Raw genomic sequence first — 17,353 nt, forward strand, 5'->3', positions numbered from 1 at the left:
CTGATTTTTCATTTATATTTGAATGCATCTTTTTCAATTCAAGGGTCAATAGCACTCTTGACATTTTTCACTTGTTTTTCGACCTAGACGGCCTAGCGAGTGATAAATTGGTTCTACAGGAACAGTTAACATAAAAACAGTATAGGTCCAATAATTAGAAGCATGCCGAAAATGCTGTCCAATGCTCTAGTTCTTCGTTACAAAGTCTGGCCAATGCATTTTAATAATAAACCGTACGTCAAATTGAACACCTGTACACTTTCATCTAGTTCCACATTTTCTTACAGAACGAAAAAATAAAGTCACATTTGACGTAACCTGAAATGCATATAAATTAATAAACACGTAACAAAAGTAATATATATTTTTTCCATCAAATAAAGCGTACACTGCCGTTTTTAATGATATATTGTTACATCAAGCCAAATGAAGCCTAAATGTATGCAACACACGCTACGATATTTTATATTTTGAAATAACACGCAATATCATATGATTTCAGATGTTCCATTTATGTGCACGTCAAAGGTCGTTAATTTGGAAGATTTCTTCTAAGTGTGTAACGCAGTGAAAGGAACGGATGTTCGTACGCCCATTAGAAGAAAAAGTTCGGCATGACATTTTGTGAATTGAAAAGTATTTTTCGCGGTTGAATTACAGGAAAAATATGCCAACAAATGATTTCTGCCTATTTACCAAAAGCATTCAATCATTGTTTTAAGCTAAAAAATAGATTTATATACCTAGTAGCAATATGACAAAATACATCTGGAATTGCGTGGAATTGACACCCGTTGAAAGATACTGGGCAAAAACAAAGATATTTCAAGAAGGATGGAAGGGAACCAACTCTGTTTCTGAAAGTTAAAGGAAATGTTGATAAACCTCATACGTGGGATCACATTAATCTAACTATAAGTGCTGTAATCTTCGTTTATATGTTACGAAATTTTTTGAAACCAAGTAAAGTTTCCTATCAAAACTAGGTTCACCGTATCGATATTGCAAAGTATAAATCATCTTTAAAAACGGACACCGCTTTGAGCAATTATTAAAGAATAATATCTAATATCTTATTTTACAGTGGAGGTGACGGTACATGGCTTATGGATTATTGTTCTACATCCGTCGTATCACACAGAGTTTGCCATAGTTTAATCAAGCATTCAAATAATCAAACTCATTATCCAAACGTCAAACACAAAGCTACACACTACGAAAGAGGGGGGTCAGATAAGCTAAATCTAATAGGCCAACTGTTAGGAGTTAGGTGTCAAGCGGGGTTACATACTTCTCTTTGCTGCATATGAATGTGATAAAAGTGATGCGACGGTAGATCGGCCGCCATCTTGGACTTTGCGAACTCGATCCGCATGGCACCACGATCCGACGAGAGTAAATACTTGCCCTGGAGGGCGCTCATTGCAGTCGCAGCACTGGCTACGTCCTTGAACTCAACGAAGGCGACCGGAACTTGGGCGGGGCTGTTGTTGTTGTTGTTGGTGTTGTTGCTGTTGTTGTTGTTGTAGTTGTTACCTTGGATAGCAGCGTTAGTATTGAAAGTGGTAGTGATGGTGGCAGAAGTAGTACTAGTAGCAGCAGCAGCAGCGGCAACGGCAGTCGCAGCGGCTGAGGTGCCCTTACTGTGCATACGGAGGCGACTAAAGCCAGGCAGACTGTTGGCAGGGGTTTCGTGGACGATTGGTTGGTTGGTGGTTATGATGGGTGGTGGTTGCAGGAGAGCAGTTGTGTTTGTGGTGAGCATAGTTTTGAAACATGACAAATAGATAAATACAAAGAACATTCTTCAGAACGAGTGCAATTGAACGAGAAATTGGAAATACCTAAAGGTTTGTGTTGCTAACTGGGAAATGATTGTTATAGGAGGTAAAGATGGTCAACGAAATAAACCACATAGAAGGGAAACTTGCCGAGAAGGGATTATGTAACTGCTAGACAAGAAGTGCAAACAATGTGCAGATCACTTTTGATCGAGCTTTCTCGTGATGCTAATGAGAATGATTGTGATGATAATGATGGTTGACATGAAAAATTCTTTTTGAAGCAAATATATTGCGACGCTCTAATATTTTTTTCAATGAAACGGTTAAGCAATGTGTAATAGTGTTTTAAGGGAGTCTGTGATTTCTTTTGGATCGCAGTTTTAATGGATCTTATAATTATCCCAATTATAATTTACGCTGGATAGAAAATAACTTAAACTCCAACAGCAGTTGTTACGTTCAGAGATAAATCGTTGAATTTTCCTATAGCAAATCCGTTTAAAGTTACATTGTAAAACAGAGTATAAAGTTGCCATGTTATCGAATGGAAGAAAAGAAATCAAAGCAATCGGTTTACCGCAAACGTAAACCGAAAAATAAAAACGATAGCCGAGATTCAGCATCCAACAAACGGGCTGTGAATCGAAAAGCCGATTAAATCAAGTCTCGTTGATAAAAAAAAATAAACTTTGCCGAGCAATTCCGCGGGCAATGGGGAATTCGCTATCGGCTGGACTGCACTTGGGGTGGGCGGGATTCTGTGGGGTCATTTCAAAAAGCGGCGACTTCCGTAACTCACCTAGCGAATATTTCTTTCAGCTCGTGTTCGGAGACAAACTGTCCCAGGTTAGCAACGAATAGCGTTGAGCAGGGAGCATTGGCGGCCAAGGGCGGATTAGGCGGCTGGTTGCCACCAGTGCTGCCAACCGGGCTCGCCAACGCTGGACTTGGTAAAAAATGGTTCGCTGGTAGACCCGCCGAGACATGCATCGACGCTGGATGTATTGCTGATGGGTGTTGCATTTGCATTTGTTGCTAGAAAATCGAAACACATAAACAAAGAGTAAGAGACAAAGAGCAATGAAGTTACAGTACGAAAAATGGTTGTGGGGGGTAGGTAATTTATTGTTTTCGGAATGTGTATTGAAACTGAGTTCGGGCTCGTTAAGCACGGTGAATGCTCCCAAGGATTAATAAATTCAATTTGAACGGTTTCTACTGTAGAATTATGTGTGTATAATTTTGCATTGAATGAAAACTTTGAACACGCGCTTTGAGCTTAAAAGCTTTATTCATAAATAAAACACTGATTAAGTAGAATAATGCATAATATAATACTAAAATAAATTGATCGCATGAAATCTTATGTAAGAAATTGATTGGATGGATCTAAGTACATTTTTTGCGTTTTCTATCAATGAGATTTCTTGTGGAGAAGAACCTGACATTGATTTCCTAAACTGTTATAACATTTACGCAATAATCATATAAAGGTATTTAGAATGAAGCGGAACAAAACTAACTTCGCTGAAGAGTACGTGCCACAATCTGAAAAGTTTACTGTAGTATGATTAAGCTCTTAACTGCATTTTAGTGATTCCGCAGGATTAGGATTGTAGAAATTGGAGATTGAAGTATTCCCAGCTAAACTTGAATTTGCGATAATTTAGCAAGGAAAAGTCCTAGAGATTTGCAGTCTTCTGCAAAAAACGTGTGTTTTTGGTGCTTCGACAATTGCCTAGAACAATGTATTCTTGTAAAATGCAATTGACAAAAACTAAGTATGAAAAACTGCATTTGGGGAACTTTCAAGGTAATAGCTCTCCACCCGATAGAGATGTTAACTTCTTCAGCAAGTTGCTTGCTAAAACATTTTCTACAATTTTATGGAAGAAACTATGTTAGTTAGTTTTCTTTATTTTTATCATAGATATCGAATCTAAATATTGACTCTTTCAGATTAGGGTGGATATTGATACGGACAAAAGTTCTGAAGTAACTAATTGCTAAAATAAAAGCAAAAGGAATTTTTCATTTTACACCCTTTTGGACCACTGTGCGTTGGATGATGTTAATTAATCTTTTGGAAATTGATGTTTTAAGACCTATCCGTATGTTCCTTTGAATTGAAAATCACTGGTACAGTTCATTTTTTCGTTTGCGACTATCGTGACGCGATGTTTGCGACGCTCACGATTGTAAACAAAATAAATATAGATGCCAGCAATATTTGGAGTTGGACATTTTACGATTGCCGTCGTTTTACATGAGCAACGAAAATATGATGTCATTTCAGTTCCTTGATCTGTTCCCTGATCGTGCACCGAAGACTCTTTTCCTCACGACAACACTCGCACGATTTATATTCTCGGATGAAGTTTCCAACATCACTAATTACTAAAGGTTTGAAAGAAGCTCTAGATATCGGCTAGCTTGCCTTCCATCGCGTCATAGTGATCTTTAACCTCTTATCCAGCGTCTCCTATCACTACCTTCTCGTAGCACCGGCCGGAATATGAGCAACCTTAGCGGAAATCGGGTAACCAATCTCAGTGGAATCTAAGGCCGTATACTGACAGGGAAGAAGGTACTCTGTTTTCTTGGCACTATAAGATACCAGATTCTCGATAGCAAGGCTTTAGTAAGGTAACCTACTTGAACCTTAAGCTACTACGAAAGCAAAACCTTGCACTTAAACGTCTTTTTAAGACTTGACCCTTCTTTATCGACAGACTTCACAGCCGGCTATTAGAGTACAGGACAGTAACGGGGCTAGTGCAGCAGTCAGACTGACCGCTTCGCCGAGATTCGAACATACGACGACTGGATTGTTAGGCCAGCATCGTACCTCGAAACCAACTCTGCGGTTATGGCGACGAGGACGGGAAACTCGAACCAGAATCACAGATTTTTTCACACGCATAAATTTGGGACCCACCAATTATGTCAGTTCCTGTGAACTCTGGTTCTACCAATATTTAATAAGTACCCAGCTAGCATTTTCATATGTATAAAAAAGGTAAAAATCAGCATTACGTACAGATATACATGCTAAATAAATCGTATTTCATGCGCAAAATTGGCATATCCGTACTATTTTGGAGGCGATATACGTGATTACGAATAATTTTGAGCGTAACGACTATATAAGTATTTATATACGATAATATCCGATTAAGCGCGAGTCGCTCTGTACTACTCTACGATTTTGTGCTGAAAATCGTATGTATGTCAGGCATTATCATTATATACGACAGAAAATCAACTTGATCCCACTTTATCCAGCTTTAGTTACGATTTTGAGTTTGTTAGGAGATATTTACGAAAGTTTTCGTACATTGATATACGAGTTGGTGCTAGCTGGGTACTTCATCAACTATGTATATTACAGAAACAAATACACAAGAAAAATTAAATATTGCGGAGGAAATGATAGGGTCCCAAATTTATGCGTGTGAAAAAATCTGTGAAAATGGCATCTATGCTACGAACAATCAAGAAAATTCGACTCGGAACATTCGGCATGGACAAAGGCGACGGAATAGGGACATGGAATGGATGCTTGGTAACTGGAATTGCAAATCACTAAATTTCGTGGGTGGACAGGGTACTGCTCGAACAGTTAGAATTCCGAAAGTTCAGCATCGTGGCACCGCAGGAGATCTGTCACAAAGGCGAGAAGGTGTGGAGAATGTGTGGTAGCCCAATTTTACTAGAGCGGTGCGTGGCGCGATCAACGAGCTGGTAAAAGGCTTCGTAGTGATGGGCAAAATGCAGGATCGCGCAATGGACTTGAAAACGATCAATGAGAGGATGTGCATGCTGAGGATTAAAGGCCGTTTCTTCAACTACACCATCATAAACGCGCATTGTCCACATGAAGGTAGACCTAACGACGAGAAGAATGCGTTCTTTGTGCAGGTGGAGGCAACGTACGACAGTTGCTTGCCACAGGATATCAATGACATCATGTCTTTCCCCGCAGATATCTACAAAGCAAACTGAAAATCACCTGTCCAACGAACCATGAAGCAAATCGACCATATTCTCACAGATGGCTGGTCCCTGCGGGGTGCTCGGACCATCACCATAGTACATGTGCGCTCAAAACAAGCGACGGTTTATACCTCGCGACACAAAGCCGATTAAAGATTTGGCAATTAGACAACATGCGAGTTCCCTAGAACTACTTCTCTTGGATTCTCTTGGACGTATCCACGTTTGTAAATTGGTGCAAAGTGAATAACGTGACTAACAGTGTCTCTAAATGCGAGGTTATGACGTTCCAATGAATTAAATCGCCTTTAGTTTTTGACTGCAAAACTGAGCATGTGACTGACTTTGGAGAGATTCTCGATCCGAAACTGACTTTCGATCGTCACCGTAGAACGATAATCTCAAAATCGACTCACCAGTTGGGATTTATTGCAAAAATTGGACGAGATCATAAAGGCCCACACGGTCTTAAGGCCCTGTATTGCACCTTAGTTCATCCTCTTCTTGAAAATGCGTGCCTAATTTGGACTTCGCATCAACTGAATTGGAATCATCGAATTGAACGAGCGCAGAGAAGGTTCATAAGATTGGCCCTGCGTAGTTTGCCTTGGCGCGACCCAGGAAATCTACCCCGATCGCTGTCAGACGGCGAGATTGATTCACCGCAATCAGTTTCGTCGGTGAATTTTCGCGCAGTACAAAGGACTCTGCGACCGTCCTAACGGCTGACTTACCGCTTATACCGCACTTAAGTTGACCGCAATCAACCGATTGTATCGTGTACTACAACGTTTAGGCGTGATGAACAATACTTTGAATTTGGCAAACCTTTGCATAAATTTAAGCGTATGATTACAAGCTCTAGCTAATTATAGCGTAGTTCATTTCGGCTGACATGTCAGATGAATTGCTAAAGATAGAAAATCAAATAAAATAAACGAATATAAAATAAAATTACATTGGTTAACGCCGCCTACAAGGTGCTCTTCCAGATTTTATGACGGCGCCTACTTCCAATAGCAAGAAAATTCGTAGGGTAGTACCAGGCGGGCTTAATGGGGGCCTGTGCTACTACAAATCCTCCAGAAATGTCGAGATTACAACGTGCCCACGCATCATATTCTCGTGAATTTCAAGGCAGTGTACGATACAGCCGAGCGCGAATAGCTATTATAACGAGCACGGGTTTTCGGATAAACTGACGTACCTGATACTCTAAAGCGTTTGATGTGTTACGTGCCTGCTTCGGGGGCACTCTTAAATTCGTTCGCACCGTGCAGGGGGTTGCGGCAAGGTTCTGTATATTATTCAACATTAGTATTGAAGGTGCCATTCGGCGAGTGGACATCGAAACTAGAGGAACGACCTTCAGCTAGAGTAGCCAACTCCTAGATGAACTCGATGAACTAGATGAACTCGACATCACTACTAGAAACCTTGATACGGCGGAGGCAATCTACGCCAGACTGAAACCGGAGGTTAGGAGGATTGGGTGACAAATCAATTCTTCAAAACCCAAATGCATGGTAGGAAGAGGCTCCAGATAAAACAACGCTGTGACTATTGACGACGATGAACTGGAAATGGTTGAAGAGTTCATATAGTTGGGATTTCTGGTCACCGCCGACATTTTTACAAGTAATGAAGTTCAGAGACGAACTAAAACTGGAATTCGAGCGTACTTTTCTCTCCGCGAAACGCTTCGATGAAGGAGCATAAGTAGCCGCGCAAAGCTGACGAATTACAAAGCATTAATCAGACGGGTAGACCTCTACGGACTTGAGACAGTAACTTTGTTTGCGTAAGACGTTTGTGCACTCGCCGTATTTGAACGAAAGGTGTTGCGGACTATTTTTGGCATAGTACAAACGGATAGCGGAGAGTGGCGTAGGTGTTTAAACGAGGCACTACTTGGAAAGATTCATATCGTGTACTTGACGAAAGTTGGCTGACTATAGTTGGCAGGCCACGTCGCAAGGATGCCGGACGACTGTGCAGTGATAGCCGGGTTCACGCTCGAGTGTGAATTACCAACGGCAATAACCGCAGTAAGACATCAAACCACTGCTGCTAAATGAGCCACACCTTTTTTTCACCGTCTTCCATTCTACGTGTTTCGTGCGAGACGAGCAGCAGCAGCAGCAGCGAAGAAGAAGAAGATTCTATGCTATATAAGCAGTGTGCGCATTGCGCGATGATTCAGTGTTCCAGTGTTTTTCCACGTGTTAACTTAAGCTTGAAAGCAAATAAATGGAGTAGTTTTTAGTTTGAAACTAGTGCTTCCTTTACATCCTCTGAAGACGTCCTGGGAAGTAGCTGATGTGTATACAGTCCACTCCACTGACTGGCTTAGTGTTGCTGCAGCAGGCTCACGGACCAAATCGTCCTTATAAGGACAAGAAGGTTTTCTCTCACTGTTATCCGCCAGTGCCCAAGCAGAACACATATACAGTCCCCACCTGGTTGAGTGCTTGGTGTCGACGGACTTACGGACCAAACCCGTCCTTTTAAGGATAAGAATGAAGAGTGAAATTGTTATCCGCAAGTGCCTGAACCTAACACTCTTTTTCGACGGCTTCTAGCGTGAGCGGTACCATTCCTGTTCGGTCTTGTTAAGACATGTTGCTTATGCTGCAACAAGGCTAGGAAGTCATTTCGTGCCACCCCGAGGAGTCTGCCACTCTCTTCAAGAACCCCACTGGCACCAGGAAAAGAGGGGCTCAACGTGCTAGATGGTTCGACCAGGTTGAAGCCGACTTGCGTGTGTCGAGACGTTCTAAGAATTGGCGACGAGTAGTCCAGGTTCGAATACAGTGGAGAGAAATCCTTGATTTGACATGGATAAAGCTGATTTGCGAATGTCCGAGACGCTGAACGAATTGGCGACGATTACAATGCAACCAAGCTCTTGATACAGCACGAGTGATCCAGCTCTATCCTACTAGAGGAGGAGGATTGCCGCTCCAAAGTTTGTGGTGGTAATTTCCAAGTCTTTCGTACCTCTTGTTTTGATGTCCACTCTTTGGATTATACGCCCACCTTTTTCTCTAACTTACTGTGCGATTCGTAGGGATTCGAGAGTAAAAAAAACTCTCGTTCACGGGAACGTATGGTGCCCTGAAATAGTCTAAAATGGTAAGTTTGGGCATATTGTACTTCCGGTATTTCTGAAGGATTTATCGGAGTGTGACGATATAAACCGTAGTAGCAAATTTTCTTGCTTGGGGCTGTGACGATGTGACAAGATCTGGGGGAGCACTTTGTGGGTGTCGTTTACCATGGACCCGATCGCATTTTTGTAGCTGTGATAAAGCATTCTTTCCATCCATTCCTCCGGTAATTTATTCTTCTTCAAAACCTGAAAATTATCTAATAAATTGCCGTTCCTAGTGGCTTACTCTTTGTAGAGTTTTAGCAAGAGTCGATTTAGGTGGCACTAGGTCCTCAACTTTAACTGTTCAATTTCGGGTCGGATTTTTTCAAGATCGGATTCCAGGATGCTACAATCGGTTTGGCCCTCTTTCAGCTTAACTTTCCTTTTTTATGTGACAGCCTTTTTGTCAGGCGGATAACTTTGGGATTTACGCTGATATGACTGAACCTGCTTTGCAACTATATTACTGATGCTTAAACTTACTAATTTCGTTGCATTTGGATTCAATGAACTTTGCTTTAGAATCGTCTCACTCATTTTATCTTGCACAGTAGCAGTATTGGATGGACACCCCGCTAAGGCGACAGGTTTATTTCGATCCGGAACCAAAACCTCACTCATCCGGACTTACGATCGTTCCGGCTTGAGAGGATAATGAAGAGTGCCACTGTGTCAACATCATTTCCTGATGTGAATAGCGGGCAAAGACTAAGGCAACCCCTAACGTGGATACCGTTGCGTTACATGACAGGCTTTAAAAAAGTCTCCGAGATTGATGATAAGCCATTCAAAATGATGGAAACAAGCGCAAAACAAGTTTATCTTTTATCCGTATCATAATGGCGACAGATTTTATGATTCGTCTCGGCGTTCGATGCGGGTAAGTTCAATAAAACAGGGATGTCAAAATAATGAAAAAAGCTATTATCTGTACTGTCCTGCATCGGTTGTGGTAGACAAGGCAATTTTTCGCCTAGCTCCTATTCGTCGTTTTAACGAGGCGACACTTTTTCCTTCGGGGCCGTTTGCCACTACACCGAGTGATAGTTTTACTGTAAGCACAGTGTATAGTTTCTTCCCGGGAGTCGATAAACGGTCCGAAATGGTAGTGTGCAAAGATTTTCCTGTTGCAAGCTACGGAAGTGGAAGATTGAAATTTGCATAATAATTAAATTTTAATTAAAAACGTTGCTAAATTAAACTGATGATAGATTGAAGTGCCAAAGGGCAAATCATGAAACATATTTACCTATTCACGTATACTGTATTACGTTTTAAAAGGTTTTCGATTCAAATGGGTGTCTAGCTGAATGGGTTTATTCTGTAGACATCTATTTCTTGAGCAAAAGAGAGACATAGATGATTGCATTAAGAAGATATAAGTGAAAATTTAGTTTGGCAGATTTCCTAATGAAATGCTTTTTTAAAACTTTCCTGCTGTACGCGTTAAGAAGAAATTGAAAATAGCTCATAAACACGATCAAACCTTTAGAAGCAACAGTAGAGGTTTGCAGATTATCTATCATCGTAAAAATCTGCAAAACAAACTTTATATTTCAAACGGTATAATCTGCCAGCTTAGGTGAGGGCGAGCCAGAATCCCTGCTAGCTTCCTAGTGGTTTTCAGCACTGTAATTGAAAACGTAATCTTCGTTTTCTTGGTGAGCATACTAAGGGTTGTTCACTGCTCTGCTGGTACGGAGGTACCGGTTTCCTTGGTGGTTTCACGTATGGCACCAGGAGCTTCTGCTTTAGTCTCGGCAGTCCATTATTCGTATTGCCACCGTCAACAACACTCCTGTCGGCGGCTACGACTAGCTCTCTTGTGATGGGCTAATTAAGGTATATAAAGTTTTACATCTGCAGTATCCTCTGCCAAAACTATGCGAATGCGACTGAGGTTCGTCGGAGGAGTATTATTTGATTCCGTGCACTACACGTCGGTGTTTCCAGAGTGTTTCGTTCTGTGTTGTGTAACAATATGGGAAGTAACGTGGATGACGAGGAAAAGAAGGGTGTATCACAATGCCACGAGGTATAGGCGAGAAGTGACGACCTGTCATACACCTTCCTACGTGACGTGAGGAAAAACCAGAGCTATGCAATGGATTCTCGTCGTTTGTTATTGTTGTGTTGAGGGAATATGCGGTGTAAACGACGGTCGTCTGTCGGCAGGGCACGAGAAAAAGGGGTTTTCGTTTGGGGCACTTGAAGGCTCGCTTGCAAATGAGACAGTAGAAGGATTTTTGTTGGAAAACTGGGGTTGAGATTATGCCTATGTGTGTGGATATGTAGATGTTTGTGCTGCTTTTCGAGTGTGCAAGAAAGCGTGTAAGTGTAAGCACGGTGGGAACGATGATACAGATGAACAATAGAGTAGTTGATTTTAGCAGGACCTGTCTTTGTGGTGCTTCACAGTTTAAGATCAAGAAATAAAAGCTGCTAACTATGTACATAACAATACCCACTCCCTACTCGTATCTCGAATGTATGGCTTCATTATTTCGTAGCCAGAGGCATGCTCGCTTTTCGAGAACAGGCGCACAAACATGTTTTCTTGCAGATTTAGTTCATTTTTGGCATTGTGTCAAAGTTTTCATTCGAATCGCTGTGAGAGGTGAGTTCAGCACACAATAAGGATAAAACGAATGTGAAAGGTGATCTATTATACATGGGTGAAATCAAACACCGGCCAAGGGGAAAGGGAAGGGGTAGATGAGGGTAAAACAAATTGCAAGAATACACTGGTGGGAGGATACTTACTTGGTGCATTGACTGCTGCTCGAGGACTTTGTCCGTATTTAGTCAGAGGTAAGACCGCACCGGGACCTGAGGATGCAGTGCCGGATGGACGAGGGTCGCATGCTGCAGCGCGGCAGCACTCGGCAGTTCAGCGGCTGCCGCCGAGAATGCTAACGGATGATGCCATAACTCGTGGCCCCCAGGAAAAAATGGAGTACCTAAGTCTGACAAAAGTTTAAGTTAGGACTTGTTTACTTGCTTCATTTGATATCTGGATGTCTAGATTGATGGATGAATGGACCGGGAGAAGGGTACGTTTATAAGAGTTCGAAGATAGAGTGGTTTTGTTAACAGAAATTGAGTTGTTATTCACTGTTTTTATTAACACTGAAAATAGCACTGGAAATTTACATTGTCAACACCAACCGTAATTGATACTTTATCTGGTATTTTCAACACATCGAAATTATGTTTGAGCAATTTTTTTAAAATCGTTTTCGGTCTTGGGGAATCAAATCGTTGTACACTGTGAACAGTTTTAGAAGTCACTTTGCGTGAATATTTCTTTAAGGTTTATAAATCATCTACATTGATGGGCTCGCTATATTCAAAATAATGCGATAATGTAATGGAGACGCAAGGTGTTTTGCTTTTACCTACAAGTAAACGGATATTTCTGGTAAGAAAATGGATATTCTAGGTTTGTTTTTGCTAAAGATATCAATTTCCTTGCCGTAGAAAACAAAACACCACGCGTCTTCATTGCATCATCGCATTTTTTTTCTTTAAAAAATATTTGAATCAAACTCTAAATTTTTTAGGTTTCGTAGAAAAATTTTTTGTTAAGGCGCTATGCTGATTATAAAACACAAAAAAAAATATTTTGCATGTTTATGCATATCCAATCAATACCGAAATTTGACCTTCTGTTTTTTATACGACAGACTTCGCAACCAGCTGTTAGAATACAGGATAGTGCGGGGTCAGTGCTACGATCCTATTGACTCTAACAGCCTCTCCCAGCTTTCCTACAGTTAATTATTTCTCCTAAAAGCTCATCAAATATCTTTTATTTGTTCAGTGGTTCAAAAGTTATGAATTTTTAAAGGAAGAAAGGGTGGAAAACTACCGATTTTGGAATCGCTTCAATTCGGAAAGGGAACTACAAGCGCTAAATAAAAAATATGGTTGAAACATTTTCCGAAAAAGAACAAATAAACAAAATTTTAACAAGATTCGAACCCTTTTAGATTTCAATAGTAGCTTTTTTCACAGAATTGCTGATATGTTAGAGAGTACCGCATTTCAAGCTCATGATTAACATGGCGAGGTTTGGTCTATTTTCACAGGAACGGGGCCTTCCCCCGAAACCCCGCGCTGAGAATCGCGGCTAACACGCTGACAGACGAATCTTGTAAGTCGCAATGGCCTGCATAGTGTCGTCGTCCCGCCAGTAAACACAAAGTTAGATTACACTTCTCGGTCGGTGGTTTCTAGAGTAGGTGGAGGAATAGGCACAATTTGTGTCTAAAAATAGCCCAACCCATGTCGCTACATTAATAAGGGGGGTTGTGCAGTCTCCTTTTGTCCAGTGCCTCTGTGGTTCATAGGTTCATAGGTTCATAGGAGTACCAGCGAGCCACATGCCCTGACGGGTGTTGTGGGTTCGAATCCGGTTATAATCTCAGATTATGGCTTGGTTCGATCCATGCACCTTCCAGCATTGGACAAAAGGTAGGAGTCAAAACGACAACTTGTTAAGCGTAGCTACCTATTGCCCCCCCTCATTCCTCTCCACTCTTTCCCCTCCATTCCCAGAAAATCCTTCTACATTACTTTCCCTTACCGTCCCTTCATCAATTGTAGAACCATCGTTTCAAAAAAAAATCTCCGTTGGTTTGCAGCATGTGCACATTAAATTTTGTTGTGCATATTGACATGATAGGTGGATAAAATCAACGCACTATTGAAATTTTGCAATTTTCTAAAACTGGTTGTTTTAACAAAATAAATATATTCAGTTAGTGAATCTCAATTTCTAGCAAAATCCTTTTTGTTGCTTCCTGTGACAGGATAACCGATTGATAATAACTTTCTTTCTGCGAAACACTTTGTTCTGATGAATTTTTGTTTGCGAGCTGAAACAAAATACTAGAATATGGCAATATGGCCTCGAATAAAAAAATGACTTCGGTGTTGAGCTCTAGAATTCTTCATATTAGCAGCATTAAATCTATTTGGTCAGGGTCAGGGTGATACCGTTCTAATAGCTCTATACAACCAACAAATTTATTGGGATTTGACAATCAACCGTAATAAAATCAATTTTGATTGGTGCGCCATATTTTATTGCTACGACACACTTATGGTAGTTTATAAGAGACGTGGTATGGCCATAGTAATATGAGCAACCCCAATAAATTTGTTTTATTATAGTTTTATAACCAGCTGTAAGTGTATAAGCTCTTGGTTTTGCCTAATACCATAATAAAACCAGAGGTAATGATTAATACCGCAATAAAACCTCAAGTAAAACGGAGTGGCTTTAGAACTATTACTTGGGATAGGATGACTGGCTTGTTAGACCGGCATCGTATCTCAAAGCAAGTTTTTTGGCACTTAAGATGGTTACAAAATCGTCGTTGCTAAATAGTTTTTCTTTAAAAATACTGTAAGTAAAAATATTTTTTTTATTTTCATCGAGTGTAGGCCAAAGAGAATTTCATTTAGGATGTTTGCTAGCTGAGAATTATAAAGTTATGTATTTTTATGTATACACTCAAGTCTTTTTTGCAAGGGGGATACGTGGCGCATAAAAGAAAAAAAACCACGGGTGGTGTGTAAAAAACCACCCGTAATTCGAAAAATGTTGTAAAAAACTAACGTAAATTCAAAAATCACCAAAAAATCTATCCAACAGTAATAGAAATCCTCCCGAATTAATTAATTCGCGTTAAATCGAAAAATGATATAAATTCCTATGTTAATTCAACAATCGTTGTAAAAACCACGGTACTTTAAAAATTGTAAAAATAAACCGTATCAAAAAATACCTGACTGTTGTTTTAAAATAATATATTTATATAAGAGGCTTATGTCTGTACCAAAAACCAGCTCTCTGTCAGGACGTCATACGTGGCTGGTTGACTAGACTGCTCGATTTGATTGCTCGACTGGACTGCTTAACTGAACTGCTCGACTGAACTGTTCGATTCGACTGCTTGACTCAACTGCTTGATTGGACAGATCGACTTGACTGCTTGACTGAACAGCTCGATTTAACTGCTCGAGTGAACTACCCGACTTAACTACTCGATTCGACTGTTTGATTTCCTGCTCGACTGGACTAATCGACTCAACTGCTCGAATGAACTGCTGGACTCAACTACTCGATTGGACTATTCCTATCGACTGCTCGATTCAACTGCTCAACCCGATTGCTCAATTCAACTGCTCGACTAGACTACTTGATTTGATTGCTCGACTCAACTGAAAGATTCATTCAACAGCTCGATAAGACTGCTCGACTTAACTGTTTGATTCGACAGCTCGACTTAACTGCTCAATTCAACTGCTCGACTGGACTACTCGACTGAACTGCTCGACTCAACTGTTCGACTTAACTGCTCAACTGAACCGCTTGACCCGACTGCTCGACTAGACTGCTTGACTAAACTGTTCGATTCGAGTGCTCGACTCAACTGCTCGACTAGATTACTCAATTCAACTGCTCGACTGGACTACTCAACTTAACTATTCGATTAAACTGCTCGATTGGAGCGCTCAACTCAACTGCTTGACTTCTGTTTGATTCGACAGCTTGACTAAACCATTCGATTCGACTGCTCGACTCAAGCGCTCGACTAGACTACTCGATTCAACTGCTTGACTGGACTACTTAACTGAACTGCTCGACTCGACCACTCGATTCAACTGCTCGACTCGATTGCTTGATTGGACTGCTCGACTCGCCTGCTCAACTCGATTGCTTGTCGCGATATCATATGATCGGTGTTAAATCAGACCGGACCAAGTCGCAAAATTTAAAAAAAATGAGTTAAAGATAGCAAACGATCAAGAATTTTCTAAGCAACATATTGCTCTAATCAGACTACATAAATGTTGCAAACAGCCAGATGTTTTTATTCAGTTAAATAACATCCAATACGACCATAAAAAAATTGTTTCAGTTTCCGGCTATGAATCTTTTATGTACAATATCTTAGAGCTACATTATGCAATATAAGAACTCAATGAACTTATACAAAGATTAAACATCTTCGCAAACACTGGCTAATGGAATGTATCCGAAGTTTTCTGAATTCTGAACAGACATTTATATTTTCCGGATCGTAAGACTCGGGCTTAACTGAGTTATATTTATAAAGAAATAAATTGAATACAATGGAGAAGCATGGTGCTTTATATTTACCTGCAATCAGGGCTGTCCTACTCTTCGTGCCACCGATTTTACATATTTAACTCTATCATCTCAGCCTAGCAAAACTTGAAAAAGTTATCACTGAAGCATTTAAAAAGTTTATTATCTATAATTTTACTAAAGTAAGTATTGTGACATCTTAAGTATTTACGGCACACTCCTGGTTTATACCCGTTGGTGTACAACGAACGCTCTTTGCGTAGCACTCACTGTAAACCGAAACTCGTAAATTCAAATGATAAATAGAGCACCGCTCAATTCAACAATTTTATAAGCCCCATGCATAATATTATCAAGTTTAGTTAGTCTGAAGTGCCAAATAAGTAAAAATAGGTAAAATCGGAGCACAAAGAGCAGGACAGCTTTTCCCAATGAAGCACATATTTTTAGCAAAGACAAACCACAACTATGCGTAAATACTCTACCAATAATATCCATTTCATGGCAGGTACCTATAAAACACCTCGCGTCTACATTTTGTTGTATTTTGAAAATGTAACGTTAAGATTTTTTATGTGGTAATTCGTTTAATTTGTTTAATTTAAGGCACACCATTGCTCAACGTCACAACCGATCGATAAGTAGTGTTACGGGAACCACAGAACTGAACTTTTTTGTCATCTATTACTGTTAATATTGATAGTTCTTTTTTATTTATAAAGCATTGTAGAGGGTTTGAACTGATGAAACGTTCCATAGAATTACGTTCGCATGAAATGGAAGCGAAAAATGTAAATGTCATTTTATATTGATGAAAGTCATTGAAGAACGATTTTGAATTGCATTGCACTCAAACATAATTTCGAGGTAGAAAAAAAACACTGAACTAGCGACCATCAAAGGGTAACTCTTGAATGGTTTTTGGACGGCGTTGGTAGAATTTTTCATTTGATTATCAGACTGATAATGAGTCTAAAAGTACGTAGAATTCCACAGTGTGCAGCATTTGTACGTGTGCGCTATCAATTTGTGCTGTAGGTGTCATCTCCGGTGTCATCTACAGGGGAGCGTAGAGGTTACAGTGTATGTGTTCTTGGCTATGATTAAGCTACTGTGACGGTTTAGTTTTTATAGATGGAAAAATGTACAATTTGCATATAACTATCGCTGCTAATCAGGATTTACGAAACAACTTGCGTTACTTAAACTGTGTGTTATTTTTCAAATATATAGAAGATACTTGGATTGTTCCGTGACTAGAGTTTGTCTTAGATACACTATTAGGAAATTGTTTTT

General features: G+C 40.2%; 1 protein-coding gene across 1 annotated transcript in view; it reads right to left on the bottom strand.

Annotated features, from left to right (window-relative positions):
• LOC128739853 (forkhead box protein P1) overlaps positions 1-17,353 on the bottom strand; it is a gene marked incomplete at its 5' end in the record, with an annotated part of 376,855 nt that overhangs the window by 12,657 nt on the left and 346,845 nt on the right. The window contains 3 exons of the mRNA XM_053835354.1: positions 1,292-1,676; positions 2,584-2,819; positions 11,758-11,900. Of these exons, the coding sequence (XP_053691329.1) occupies positions 1,292-1,676; positions 2,584-2,819; positions 11,758-11,900 (764 nt within the window). The remainder of the gene's footprint in view (positions 1-1,291; positions 1,677-2,583; positions 2,820-11,757; positions 11,901-17,353) is intronic.

This window comes from Sabethes cyaneus, chromosome 3, assembly GCF_943734655.1.
Source record: "Sabethes cyaneus chromosome 3, idSabCyanKW18_F2, whole genome shotgun sequence".
NCBI lineage: Eukaryota > Metazoa > Arthropoda > Insecta > Diptera > Culicidae > Sabethes > Sabethes cyaneus.